This window comes from Lagopus leucura, unplaced genomic scaffold (assembly GCF_019238085.1).
Source record: "Lagopus leucura isolate 7727_CA_CO unplaced genomic scaffold, USGS_WTPT01 Super-Scaffold_100002, whole genome shotgun sequence".
In the NCBI taxonomy this organism is placed as follows: Eukaryota; Metazoa; Chordata; class Aves; order Galliformes; family Phasianidae; genus Lagopus; species Lagopus leucura.
The window spans coordinates 51,182,726-51,198,119 of NW_024962263.1; the positions used below are offsets into that span (position 1 = coordinate 51,182,726).

The 15,394-nt window shown below is 37.3% G+C and overlaps 1 protein-coding gene across 1 annotated transcript; it reads left to right on the top strand.

The window, feature by feature from the left end:
- The first annotated feature begins 3,082 nt into the window (after nucleotides 1-3,082).
- On the top strand, nucleotides 3,083-6,273 carry PPDPFL (pancreatic progenitor cell differentiation and proliferation factor like). The gene is made up of 4 exons (XM_042869452.1): nucleotides 3,083-3,261; nucleotides 4,120-4,209; nucleotides 4,302-4,401; nucleotides 4,849-6,273. Exons 1-4 carry the CDS (start codon nucleotides 3,207-3,209, stop codon nucleotides 4,859-4,861), a joined length of 258 nt encoding a protein of 85 aa, XP_042725386.1. The 5' UTR covers nucleotides 3,083-3,206; the 3' UTR covers nucleotides 4,862-6,273.
- Nucleotides 6,274-15,394: the final 9,121 nt, after the last annotated feature.

A 15,394-nucleotide genomic window follows, 5' to 3' on the forward strand; every position in this document is an offset into this window, starting at 1 on the left:
CACTGCAGATTCTGCTTTAGCACTTCTGTTCTCAGTCTCTCATCAGCAACTCTATGTCTCTGTGTCTCTTCTGTAGGTTAAATATGATAAAAAAATTCATTCCCTTGCTACCTCACAGACTGCCATTTAATTCTTTATCAGCTCCTCAAACTATCATGTTTTTGATAGGCTACATTTCCTGTTTGGCTTGCCAGGATATTTGAAGAGTAAAACAAATGAAGGAAAAGGTAAATGGTGGCCCTGCTCCTTGGAAACAGCTAACAAATCCAACAGGTTTTGATAATTAGTTTTAGCATGGCAAACATTCTTTACATAATGGAACTACTTCATTTCTTTAATGCAATTCTCCTCATATCCAGTCTTTTCAATATCTGTCAATAGTAGCATGCAAAAGAAATTGTTGAGACAGTGAATAACTGTCGTTATTGAAAGATGTGCAAAAGACATGATCTGAAAATGTTAATGCATGTACTACACAGTCCTGTACAGGGAAATCCATTCTTCTCATGGATTCTCATACCATTAAATTAAAATCCAATTCCCTTCAAATAAAAGTGATTTAAAATTTCAGTACAAATCTGATTGAAAAGGTAGTTGTGGGCAGGCAATGAGACTGGACAATTAAGATGTGTAAAATCTGATCTTCCAGAAGAAGAGCAGGGGAGAAGGGAATACTCTACTTCATTTGACAAAAAATACACCCTTCTTTATATTTGTGTGGAAGGACACTTTCACTGAAATTGTTCAGTCCTCTCCAAACAGTAAAGCCATTACCTCTACAGTCACTCAGCTTAGCTGAGTACTGCTTTGAAGTAATGCTGAACGATCTCAGATGTTACACTACTCTTCCACAAGGTTAAGTAATAAGGAAAATTTTTAAAAGTGGCCACAGAAGTGAATAGAATAGAACATCCAAAAACAAGTTCCTGAAAAAGATGGGCTTTGTGCTCATGTATTGCAAGAACTGAAAGAGATGTTTATTAGATAAACCTTTTCTAGCAAATAATTTACAGGTCAGCTTCAAGGTAAAGCTCAAAATAGACTGTTCTTTAGTTTTTGTTGTTGTGGCTGAGATGTCTAAGAACAGGTCATACCAGGTAATGTGTGGGATTAGGTGGGAGATTTATTCCGTTAATTTAATTTTTAGATCCAAGTTATACATTTCAAAGAATCCATGATTCATAGGATAATATATAATTCAGCGTTTGGTTGATTTTATAATTATGCACACACAAATGTTAAAGGAACAGTTTTTAAGGTCACAGTATTAGTCAAATGACGAAAATACTCCTTTTATAAATCCATTTTTAGAAAGCTTGTGATTACATACCTTTGGTTTCACAGGGTCTCTGCCTCTTAAGGCACAAAATGTGGATACAAACTGAAACTTGTGAAGCTAGAGAAATCTAAAAGGACATTCAGTAGGACTTCTACAGTGTTCATGACAGAAGCTGAAGAGCCAGTAGTGACTGCAGCAAAGGCTTCCAAAGGAGAAAAGAACAGGTCAGTGTTTAAAGCAACTGACTGCTGTCCTGAAAGCTAAATTATATCCTTGCCCCTGAGTTTGTAATTGATGCTATGTGTGTCACTTACAATATATTTATCATAGATGGCCCCTAACCAATTTTTTAAGTCTGGTAAGAATCTAATTTATTGATGTACTGAGTACTTAAATCTGGATCTGAAGTCAATGAGAACTATAAGCAGGTAAATGAAGTGTGGCATAGAACTAAATTGTTACAGAAAATCAAGTCCTAGGCTTCTCTCAAATGAGACACCAAATCTTTGTGGATTCTTTTCACTCCTTTGAATCTCAGAATTCCCACTTCTTAGCTTAAAAAAATATGTAGGTTGCCCTGAAAGTAGTTCCTCCCAATCATTTCCATGTGAGCATTCTGTAGAAAAATTATACACATCCATCCATGAAGCAAGCAAAAATTCACAGAGCTGGTGATTGTTGATGATGTGGCACAGGAGTTTATTGCCCACAAATAAAACAAACCTCAAAGTGGGAATTCATAATAAGACAGAAAAAGAGGTGACTGATAGAATAAGTTGAGAGCTGAGCTACTTTCAGACATTCAGAATAAAAGGAACTGCAACAACAGGTAGGGACATATGCTTTGAATAGTGTATCAAAGCACCTGTAAAATGTTCTGCTCTTTTGGAGATTTTTCACATAACAAGATAAACATAAGAGGTAATTCTCACGTATGCTTGTTACCAGCTAAGCTGCAAATCATTTTCTGTTTCAATATTGCAGTTTTGACAAAGGTAATCCTTCAGGCTTTACTTAGGAAAGCCTGGTTTCTGACAGGAGGTCGATGGAAAGGCCCAGGAAAGCATATGGTGCCATATGCTCACCTGGCATGCCTGCTGTATGAGTCTGATCCTACAGGCAGCCTCCCAGCAGCATGCTTATCCTCCTTACAAACAGGTGAGGAGCTGCTGTGAACTATGACCTTATCATCTGAGATAAGGCACAGCGCTCAGGCAGTCAAATGAGTCACAGTAACATGGGATCACACGCCGCCCACGGCTGTGTCCTTACCCACAACTCATGTTACAAAAAAAAAAAAAAAAAAAGCGATGCAATGCTTCCTTGTGAATCAGGAGCAATTCAAAGAGTTCAGATTCACGGTTCACCACTCTGAAAGAATCATAGGATCATGGAGTTGGGAAGGATCTTCAAAGGTTACCCAGCCCAACTTCCCAGCAATGAGCAGGAACATCCACAGCTACATCAGGTTGCTCAGAGCCCCTTCCAGCCTGACCTTAACCATCAGATGAGGTAGCATAATGTAGGGCAGATTATGCCATGGGATAGGGTTGACAAATACAACAAAATAGTTGTGCCTTTATTTATGGGAAGAAAAAAGCAAATATTTTTTATACACTGCAGAAAAGTGCTTGGAGGTACAGGGCACTCCTCACCCCCCCAAGCCGTACTGTGTTCCACTCGCACCCTCGGTCCGTGCTGCGGGTCTGTCCCTGGCACTGCGGGGACGCGGGCGGGGCCCGGCACGGGGCTGGCGGCAGTGGGGCGGGATGACCCCTCCCGTCCCGTCCCGTCCCGTCCCGTCCTGTGCCGTCCCTCTGCCACGGGACTAATATAGGAGCGGATCGGTACCCGGTCCGGCACTCGCTGCGGAGTGAGCGGCCCCGTGTTTGTCTTTTAGTCCGAGAGAAGCATTCTACTCGCTGCCATGGCCTCGGTACCCTCCGCCGGATGCCTCCTGGCCAAGAACCAGTACTACCGCAGTAAGTGCTCAGGGACCGGCAGCCCCATCAGGCTCCGAGTTTGTTGCAGTATGAGAAGGTTAGAAAGTTTTTCAGGTGAATGAGCTGGAGGCAAGAGTGGGATTTTGCTATATGCGTATGTTTTGCTGTTATTTTTATTTTATTATTATTTGCTTGGGGATATATTTGTTTTTGTTCCATAAAGGAACTGCAGTTTTAATGAGTATTTGCTTCTGGTTATTCATATACACTTTTTTGCCTGTAGAATTGTTCATTAAGGCTTTGCAGTATCAATCTTTTTATTATAAACCGTGACATTGACAAAGCATTAGATCAACAAATCCTGGCTTCAAGCTGTACTTTATTTTGCCTTTGCAGCCTTAGACAGAATGCATAATCAACACACATTCTTGTTTCTGTATACATGAAATACTTTGAGAATGCACCTGGTCTGGTTAAGATCCCTTAGATAGCTCGCTATCCAGTAGTGCAAGGATGGTACTGTTAATTGTATCACAATGGAAAGCACAGAATTTTCTCTCTTTTTTATTATTATTATTATTTTTTTTGCACTTGATTACTGTACAGTGTATACGTGATCATCATAAGGCACATCACTGATTTCAGTGAAAGCTGGACAAGGAGATCTCAGTGCGCTTTCAGGTGATGAGAGATTAATGTAGGTGAAAGGTTTCAACTAAACAACCATAGCAAAATGGTACATAAAATATTTAAGTCACATTGTAGCTAACTACTTGTTGCTAAGCTTATCTTATCTTTTAGATTGCTTCCTCTGAGGTAGCAGCAAGTCTGAGAAATTATTGGCGTGGAAATTTATCCATCTTTTTCATTAAATATGTCCTTCTTTTCCATGAACAGCAAGGCAGAACTCGGAATCCAGCATTTCTTCCAGCTCCTCCTGCTGTTCCGATCCTGTGAGTGTTGCAGAACAGGACAAAACATTTCATGGTAATGCTATATGCTTTCAAACAGTCTTCTCAGTTTCACCTGTTTGTTATTCTGTGAGTGTCTAATGGTGAGGGCTACATCTCTTTTGGCAGGGTTACCTGAATTACTTGATAAATGCTGGTGGATAAAAAGTTTTTTCCATTGTGAACCATCTCCGCCAACTGTTGGCAGAAAAGCACTATCAGCAAGCAGGTGAGTCCTGGTTTTGCAGTGATGAGGGCAATTGACTCATTCCATTTTTCCTTTGGTAAAACTGTTACTAAACAAGTCATAATCGGCTAAAACGGTATGGAGGCACAGTGCTATTTTGATGACTTAAATAAAAGATTCTGCAAATGTATGGCCTTAGAAGCTCCCCATGTTTACATTTTAAAAGCTGAACACACACTATATGTTATGTTAGGGACTATTACTGTCATTTATAGCAATGGTTATTTAATCCTTGACCCACTGCACTTGTACTCCTGTTTATGCATTTCCACTTAACTTTATTATTAAATCTTTATAACTTTTATATTTTTAATTATAACTTTATTTATTAAAAAGTTAATATGAATGAAACTAAAACTTCTGCAGATAAATACCTCTGCAAAAAATATAATAACCCTACTCCTAACCTTCTTGAGTCTATTTCTGCAGTACCAACAGTTGAATATGAAAGCAAGCTGGATTACTGTCTGAGATAATGCGCACGGACTTATTTTTTCCAAGAGGCTTGGGATCTTCTGAGTGTCTGGGTTCAGCTGCAAGAGGAAAACAAAACCTTTAGGAGGGACGAAAGATGTCAGGAGCTTAAAAACTATTGTATAATGGAGATGTCGATGGCTTACCTTCTTCATTATGGAGTTGCTATAAGTTTAGATGACTCTAATGAAAGTTACTTGGGTTAAATATCCTGATGACTTATTTGGATACTAAAAAAAAAAAGAAACAAAAAAACAAATAAACAACAGTAAGATAGTATAGGTTTAAAAGTATGTTATGGAATGACTTTGCAATAGGTGATACTACATGAAGTTTTACCTATTAAGATATCAATTCTGTAGACATTCACTGCTGTAAACACATCACAAACAGATCAATCCTACTCTATTATGTATATTTTCTACCTGCTGTTCTGTATCAGTTATAGGCATCAGAGTTACAAAGTTGTTTGCTAATAGCTTTGCTTTCGGAAAGCCCAATTACACACAGAAAAGCAATAATCTGTTTGCTGTGTTCCAGCTGCATGTGTAGACATCAACCACAAATACATAAATACACTTTTCATTCACATCTATGCACGTTCTTACTTGAGGACAGAATAGCAGAGAGGGGGTAATTCTAATGGACACTGATGTCTTCCAAGCAGATGAGTAATCTTAATCAGGGTTGATATTCACAGTTCTGTTTTACTTTCAAATTACCCTCATCTTCTTTGCTGCATTTGAAAGACCTGCTTCTTCTCAAGTGACTAATCCTATCAGCATTCACTGCTGTCCATCAGTTTAGTTTGAAAGGTGTAAGAGCTGGCAAAGTATTCAACTCAAAGTGATAACATTAATGTTAATAACAAAGTCTGTCTTTGTCAGGATACATGCCATTGAAATATACTGTCATACGTTTTCATTTGGTCTTCAGCAGTGCAAAGCAGTGATTGTTTGTTCTACTGGGATGGCCAAAATGGATCAAAGGTCATAGGAAATAATGTATTTGGCTGGATGACATCATTTCCACGCATTTATCTTTTTTTTTAATGTACCATCAGTAAATCTACCTGGCCTTTGTCCATCACTGGATGAAGCAACAATAGCAAACATTATCAATGTAAGTGTAATTTTTAAAATAATTATAGATTAGTGGTTGTCATGGTAATGCTTAGAACTCTGAAGTGTATCAAGTGACTGCTTTGGTTTTGGTGTAGGCAATAAATGTTTGCCCCATGACAACAAAAAAATGCAATGATGGAAATATGGTTTCAGGAATCCTCAAACCACTTTGTTATACCTTTTTCCCCTATCACCATTGTGCAATTTCATCATTGTCCTTTCTCTAAGCGTACAGAATAAACTAATTTTGTGGGTTTTTTTGTTTTGTTTTGTTTTGTTTTAATAAGTAAAGATTTAATCAGTACTTAATTTGGCTTATTTTGGACCTCTAATACAAATGGTATTCAGTGCTTGTGTTTTGCTCCGTGGTAGTTTTCTGACTCATTTTCATGATGTGAAGTAGGACAATTCAGAATTCCCATTTAAAACTTAATGGAGTGCCTGTCTTCCTTCAACCACTTTAAACTTCAATGTGAGATGAAGACCAGAGGGATGGAACATGAGCTAGCTGAAAGACATTTTTCTATAATGACACATTTTAAAGGAAGGGATGAGCAATCTCATACTACTGGTTTCAGAAGGGTGATTGTGGCTCTTTCTGAAGATGCTTGAAGCCACAGAGGAGAGAAATGCTGCATCCCTTGTTTTCATGAGTAATATAGGATTCAGAAACAAAGATGTGAAAAGTGCAGTGACAAGTTTCCATATTGCTCTCTGAGCTTAAACTTTTTCTGTCCTAATCTTGTCAGAAAGTAAGGTGCAAATGCACTGAAAGTGTAAAGGCCAAAACCAACCAAGCTCCCCTTTTGTTTTTTATGGGAAAGTTGGAGAAATGAGAGATCAGAGAATCATAGAATGGTCTGGATAGAAAAGGACCAATCATCTTGTTCCAACCCCCCTGCTATGTGCAGGGTCACTACCCGCTAGACCAGACTGCTCAGAGCCACATCCAGCCTAGCCTTGATTGCCTCCATGGATGGAGGGTGTCACCACCTCTGTGAAAAACTTCTTCCAAATATCTTACCTAAACCTCCCCTCTCAGTTTAAAACCATTCCCCTTGTCCTATGTCTGAATTCATCTGCTTAAGCTTCTATGAAGGACTGTTGGTGTAATGGTACCATAATGACGGAAAATCCTACTCTGGAGTAGTGTCCTCTTGGCATCTTCATCATCTGCCGTGATCAGCTCAGCTTTGAAGTGGTACCACTGCCACTTTCTAGTTATTAGTGCCAGTTCTTCAAAGTGCAGTTACCCTTCAATGGATCAACTGTAATTAATAATAACGTGCCATGTTGCTTAATGACAAATTGCAAAGAGGATATGGAAAACAAATACAATAAAGTGTTTGCTGTAAAACCACTGCATTTCGCTATATCACAGTAACAAAGAAATGTCAGTTTTCTTGAATGAAATGCAAATATTATGTAATTCTGTGGGAGAACAAAACCAAAACATAAATGATTTAAAGATAAATCAGAAAAGAAAGAAATATAAAGGGGGAAATTACACTCATATAACCTAAGTCCAGCTTAGAATAAGGAAAATGAGAAAAGAATAAAGTTATTTGAATACCTTATCAGGGTAAGACATACAAATGTTAGATCAAGAATTATTTGTAACAGAAAAAATGTTTTTCTGCTGTTAAGAGGTCTATAGGCAATTTTGTTTTGATGAATTTGTGCTTCACCTGGAAAAAAATAAGCAACAGTGGCAGTGTGTAACTAGTAAGTTTGACCCAAATCTCATCACAGACTTAGGAACACAGAGGTGAACCTGAAAAAGACAATTTTGCCCAAATGGAATTACAGTGGTGGTAGTCAATAATGGGATTTCATTTCTTTTCCAAAAGGAAAACATAAATTGTAATCTAGTAGCATATTTTCATAGCCAAAATACAAGACAGATCCTATTAAGTGTTTTGTTTCAGATCATGAAAGATGAAAACTTCCTGTTGAGCACATTTAGAGGCATAAACTCATTACCCTGTATCAATTCCTCACATTTATGTTCTTACTAATTCTATCTTATAAAAGTAATATTCTGGTTTCTTGACAAATAGTTATTCAGTCCCCATTGAAGGCTGATTCGTGATAGAAACCTTCTCTGTCTGTTAATGAGATTTTGTTTCTTGTATGTGCATGTACACACACACACACAGACATATAAACTGTTTTAGATACTATAGAATATTGTTTCTAAGTATTTGGAAAATTTGAATTCTGTTAGGACAAAACATAAAGGAGTGTTTATACTAGAGTGATGGTTTACAGATTCCATTTTGCAATATCAAAGTGGCTAAAATTTAGAAGAAATATCATAAAAACTGTGTTTTCATGTTAAGAATTTTCTCACTTGATATGAGCTAAGCAGAATTTATGAAAGCATCATGTTAAATACTGTCACACTATATAGAGCATATGGACAACAGTAAGGACTATAGCCATTTCTGAGAAATGAGAGGTTTTTTTTTTTTTTTTTTTTGTATAGTAGCCAGTTTTTTAGAAGCCATAATAATAAATAATTTCACTTAAGGAACAGATTTTCAATAAAAGAAAGACCATCAAATCAAGTTCAATTTGAGTTGTCTCAAATAGATATTTTTTCTAACACGTGCAGCAATTACAACTCAAATAAACAATGCAGTTTAGCATTCACTTGTACTTTCCTTGAAATTTTTATTCCTCTTTGTGACATCACAGATTCTTGAAGTTTTAAAATAGTTACAAAACCTTTTTTTAATTTTATTTATTTGTTAACTAAACATTCACTATTTCGTTATGAAAACAGACTTGATTTTAACCCCGTTTCTCAAGTATTCTGTAAAGGGAAAGGCAAGCAAGATTCTTTCAGTCGTTTTTATCAGAATTAATATAGTTTGCAAAGCATCTCTTGGCACTGCAGGTGACTGTGAAAACTTTAGACCATGACCATGTTCAATGTCTCTTAAATTATGGAGGAACTCTGTCAGATTTCTCTTGCTATACACTCTGTAATATGTCATTTTAAGCTGTTCTTGCAATAGCAGATGTGAAACTTACTATATACAACCCATGGAAGATGTGACTTTGTAATAGGAAATGACTATCACCAACAGAGAAGAATATCAGATCACTATACTGACAGAAAGCCAGGGGAAAAAAGAACAACACATTTTTAATTCCCCTGCCCACCCACTTCTATCCACCTGAAACTCTTAAAAAGAAAAAAGAAAAAGAAAAAAAAAAAAAGAAGAAAGAAAGAAAGAAGAAAGAAAATCACTGTTTCTTTTTATGCCAAGAGAGAAGATTCAGAGATTCAGTTCCCAGTTACTGTGTTCAGAGTCACACTTTTTCTTGAAAGAAGAGCTATAAAAGTGAAAAGAAGAGAGAAACAATACTTTTATTAGATCGACTCATAACAGGAAGAAGAAAGACTTGTAATCTCAATAAGATGTTGCTTTTCTCAGCTGTCAGGCAATCCATCTCCTTAAATCTTTGCCATCTTCAGCTTCAAGGGAATTTATTTTCAGTTATACTCATAAAGCTGATCCTGTAATCTCAGTTTACTTCCTTAGCTGAGGTAGCAGTATTGGATGCAAGACAAACATTATTTTTCTCACAATGGGGTACACTGTAGGACAGCCTCTACCATAACAGGACTGGCAGGATGTCAGTCTCACTTGAGATTGTAGAGGCTGAGATCATGGAAAAACACGGCAGTACTCTGAAGAAGTTTAAAAAAAAAATAGCACATTTATTCAGCTATTATTATTACTTTCTGTTGCCCTTTTTGCAAAAAGAAAAGCAAGAAAACTTCTTAAACTGACTTTGAATTAGTCAGCAGTAGAAAGTCCACAAACACTAGCAAAAATGTTCAATAGTTGATCACTCTCACACTCTCACCTTTGCAGATCTTCCCCATTTTTTACCAACTTGAATTTTTCCTTGAACAGCGATTCAGAGATTAGTCATGAATGCAGCACTCAAGTAACAAACAAGAAAGTTTGAAAGTGCTGATTCCATCACCTCTTCAAGGTTCACAACAGTGATTTCAGAAGAGGTTATATCATTTTATTTAATCCCCAGCTATACTTACTTCAGGAGGTATTTCAGCACAATAGGAGAAGATCAATAGATGGAAGCTTTTGCTTCTGTGGGTGAAAGCTAAAAGCCAAGCTTTTAGAGTTTTCTTCCCATTTGCAGTTTTCCTATTTTAGAAACAGTGAGTACATACAAGCCACTGCCAAAAAAGCTAAATGAGAAGGAAGAAGGTTATAGTGTAGTATTACAGTAATACAAAAGCATTGGAGAGTTTGAAATCTTGGACCCTAAACCGCACTCTATATCACAATTCTCTGGATAATTGAAATCAATGAAGAGGTTGCTGAGTATCACAAATCTTAATGTATTTAAAAAGCCCTACTCATTGCAGCCAACTACTTGTATACACACTACAAACATGTACATTCAAAACATTTTTAATTTCATTTTACAGTAATTTGTAATCACTTTTGGATTACACACTGTAGTGGAAATGCTAAGCCACAGCCTGAACTAGTAACTGAGCACCTGCTGAGAAGGCAGGACCAACCCAAGAGAGCTCATGTGAGTGCAATGAACTGAGTGACCAGAAGGGTTGGAGTCAGGATCACACCATCTCACTTAAGGTTTGGCCATGGAGGTTTTGTTGGAGATCCCTGTGTCCTGCTGAAGGAAGGAGCTTCTTTCCTTTGTTTCTCTGCCTGTTGTATTTGAGCAAGCCCTCACTGCAACCTGGGACTTTGCTACTCTGCTGTCATTGCTGCACTTTCTATTGTTACAGCATTATGCCAGTCATGTTATGCATTTTTTCATTTGATTCCATTGACACAGTATATATAAATAGCACTTTCTTTGAGATGGAGATAGTATTCTAAGTTTTGAAGAAAGCTTTGGAACCTAGAGCAGGTCCTTAAGTAAGCCTATTTTACATGTAATCCAAGAACATATGAATGGCCATTTTCCCTGTGTCATAGTAATGTAAAGTAAAAGGATAATACTAGGAGTAAAATAAACAATGAGATATTGCTTTGAATAGATGTTTGCCCATTATATTTTAACCAGGTTTAATTCTATTGTGACTCTGCTTTTGTCTCCTTGTATGTTTAAATTCAGGTGTAATCTAGCATTACCATTGAATCGCATAAACAAGATGTTGAATGCACCAGGCAATTTCCCCATGACATTAGCAGACTGAGTAAAGCCTTGAATATAAAAGGCAACATAAATATACATGCTATGTATGTATTCCTTCTTGTTCTGTCACAATAAAATACCTGCCTGCAAAATACACAGTCAATTTTAAAACAAAAATATTCTCATTCTGTGCTTTGCAGAAACATATATTCCCAGGTGAAACATTAGTTGCTTTGTATTTCTGGTTTCATAGCAAGAGAGTGACAAGCTGTAAGGCATTAAGGAAACAAATTACTACTTTCACTCCTTATTTTTCCTGGTTGTCATAATTATTGTCTTTCATTAATCTTCTGTGAGTCTTGCTTAATGTGTTTAGAGGGGAAGTTGCTTGTTCTCTGTTTATCTGTTTCCTTCTGTGAATGTAACGGTAGTGTAATCCAGATTGGGAAGCTTCATGGTATGAATGCTTTCTAAAATTCTGTACACCTCTGCAGCAGCACTCTGCTGATCAAGTAACTCAGCTTCAGCCTTCATCTCCTCCACCAGACTCTTCCACCTAAGGGCTGGTCTTTATTCTGTGTTTTGCAATTAACTGTCTTGAAAGTTGCCAGCTGTCAGCTGCTAGGCACTATAGTATTACATACAAGGCTTTACGACTAGTTTTCAATATAGATATCCTTTCACTTCTTCTTGGACATTAAAGGACCTACAGTATTTATGATATATTTAAACTAGGCATGTCACGAGTAAGGGCTACAATCTACTGGCCAAAACATTTTTCAGCTGAGGACAGGCTTTCAGTAAAATACCAGTTTAAATAATATATCCTCTGTATATTTAAACTTGCTCACACTCACGGCATTTCTTTCAGTCTATAAGAAAGTCATTTAAACTTTTTTTAAAATTGAAAATAACTTCATTTTTGTTTACTGCTGAAATACACTGAGATGAAAGTGCTTTTTGAAAGAAACACATGGAAACTCTTTGGTGATTAATACGAATTGAGAGTTTTAAAAGTGAAACCATCATAGTAGTCACTCCAGCCTATCTAGAATCCTAATTATAAACAAAAACTAGGATCACCAGGTTCAGAGTCTTGGCTGTTCACGAAGGAGCAGGACTGCTTCTGGCAAGGTCTTGGCAATGCCAGGCTAAGTATTTGCAAGTAGACCAATAGCTGTATAGAGACAGAAGAGTTGAACTCACCCACCTAGTGAGAATGTATGGGAATTGCTGAATCAGGGCCTGAACCTCTGATTGATCACCTGAGGCAAGCAATGAGTCAGCCCTGGGAGCACAGGTGAAGGCAATTCACCTATGCTGCTGGAAGGGTTAGAGCTTGGCTCCACCTCTCCTAGACCCATTTAAGAGCTGACTAGCAGTGGGGAAGGATCTCTTTTTGGAGATCTCTCCTTTTGATGTTTTCCAGCAAGCCCAGGACAAGGGTAAGCCCTTTATCTATTCTTTTTGCTGTAATGACCTGCTTAGGTAAGCTCTCTTGTATGTTTCTTAATTATAACACCTGTATATTCACTGGCAATACAGAGGGGGATCTCTGGCTGTAAAGCATTTCTTTTCAGGAAGTAGTTTAGATGGCTAGCCCTTATGTGAGCCTAGGGTGCTTCTACCCTGTGTCCACTCCTTTTGGTCAACTAGGTGGCACAGGTGCAAACAACTTGACCATGCTCCCCTAGGCTGCCCACGGCCCTTCACCAGGTTCTCAATTGCCAGTTCAACAGTGACCTCACAGTTCTCCTACAGAGTCATATGTATTTAATATTTAATTCTATGTCAATGCTTACTCATTTTATCTGCTCTCTTCCAGTTACTCTCTGCACTAGTTAAAAAAGAACTACTTTTCTGTATCTGCAACACAATAATGTGGAGGTATTAGAAAGGACAGCCAGCAGCCTCTGCATAATGCTGGACTGGGCAGTCCATCTCCAAGACATGCACCTTTTCATCTCCAACTAAAAGTTAAAAAATAAAATGAAGAAGAAATCACTTTCTGCAGCCAGTGAATTACCAGGACAATACTAGAAATTCCAGACAACCAGGCACTGCTTGGTTATCTTTGTATTGAGTTAACTCTCAAGTAAGAAATATAAATTAAAAGTCTATGGTCTTTCTATGAAAAAGCAGATGGAATTACAGCAAAATCTTTTATCTCAAGCAAGTCTTGTATTTTTGGGTGGGGGAAAAAAATAAAACAAACATCATCCCTGAAATATGTTGACAAGGTATGCTCCTGAGGTAGCTATGGGAATTCTGCTTATGAGCTCTTTTATGGACTACTCTGCAGGAAGTACTTTGTTTTCCCCCAGATGTTATGCACATGTCACATTAAAGTGAATTAAGTCCTCATGAGGTATGTGATGATGTGCTGCAGCCAAGAAAATATTTTCTGAGAGGTTCCTCATGGATGTATTCAGTTCCAAACACTGTGAATTTCAGCTGAAACTTACCTTAGGTTTTAATCTGTTATTTCAGTGAATGAACAAAAAAAATACATCAAACTTGTCTGACTATAATTATGATAGCTATAAGGAAATAAAGAGTGAGGAATGAGATGAATCTAATATTAACCTGCAATATCTTAGGGGTTTTACTCTTCTCTTAGAAGGCAAAACTAATCCCTGTAACTAAGCTGTTCCTCCCAGACTTTCCATGGGACATCACTACAGTGATGTCTCTCAGTAGACCAGAGTCACCAGATCAGCAAGCTGAGTGGAAGTTAGCAGAACAACTGAACCAAATTCTCACAGTCTGCTACAGATTATCAGACAGTAAATCTGCAGTTTTTGGGGGTCTCTAGACCTATAGAGACAAATGTTTTGACACTGATCTAGTTGAAATTGCTCACTATTTTACAGTAAAAGACCTCTTTTTAATCTTACAAATGCTTCAGCTACAGTGGAATTCCTGAAGAACTGAACATTCTTGCACAAATGTGTGCAAAGACAGTGAGCTGTTAATTTTTAGCTCCTGAGAATGGCTCCCTGAAACATACCTACATTTACTAGAATTATTTTTGTATACTTTTGTTTAAAATAATACAAATTCATCAACTGAAATTACTTTTGATTTATGTTGCTTACAATATGAAGGTGACAATGCAGCTTATTGCAAAGTATATGTAAGGGCACATTTTTAGTGGGATTACGGCTACTTTGTAAACCATTTAGTCGATGAAAAGGATACATTTTCAGACTGAACAAAGAAAGGATATTTGATGGTGTCCTTTCAGGAAAAGACCATTTGGCTGAAAGTAAACTTCAGTTAATAAACCTCACTTTTATTTCCCTCATGCAAGGTAACATCCTAGAAATAGCACTGCTTACATTTGTCTTCTCAAATACTGTACCACAAATATAGTATGGAGAGTTCATCTCATATAGCTCTTTATTTCCAAGAAGTTTGTGTGTCTTTGGTGTTATAGAAGGTCACCCAGGATACCAGAGGATTGGCTAGCACTGTTCTGTAATTAGAGGGCAAATCAATTTAACGTTAATTTCAAGTACATGAAAGAGAGGCAGATTCATGAATAGATAAAGAGTACAAGCATTGAATGTGTTAGTTTAAAAAAATGTTCTTAAAATACTGTTTTATTGCAAATATGCATTTCGAGATCTTAAAGTATCCCGTCTGCAAGTCAGTGCACTATGTCCATTACGTTTATATTAAGTTATTATGCTTCAGCTAAATAAAGGCCCTCATCCCTGGTGCTTCACGTTTACGATCCTCCTACAGTAATGCGTATAAAGATACATGGGAGAGAAGGCTAGAAAGCATTTATTTGGCATTTATTGAACAGTGCAGTTTTTGGGCCGTCACGAAGTGCAGACACAACTTGAGCACTAAAAGCAAATTTTTCTTTTTTTTTTGAGATTGTTCTTTTGAGACTTCCCTGGATTTCCTTCAGCACTTTCTAATGTTTTTCTGACATAGCATGAAATGGGTACGCAAAGAGTGTCGGTCTGCTTTATGAGCTGTACACGAAAAGCTTTAAAGCACAGAAACCTACACACTTGGTATTTAAGGAAACAGGAAGCCAGAAAGGTTTGAGAGAAGATGGCTAGGAGAAGGGAAGCTGGAACACAAACTCTCTGACTTTGACTTCTTTCTTCTGCTGATTTCTGAAAAAGCTAAAATGGCCATTTGTTACTGAATTGATTTCTACCATGTTTTTACTACTTATGCCAGTCAAATTTCTAACTTGAGCA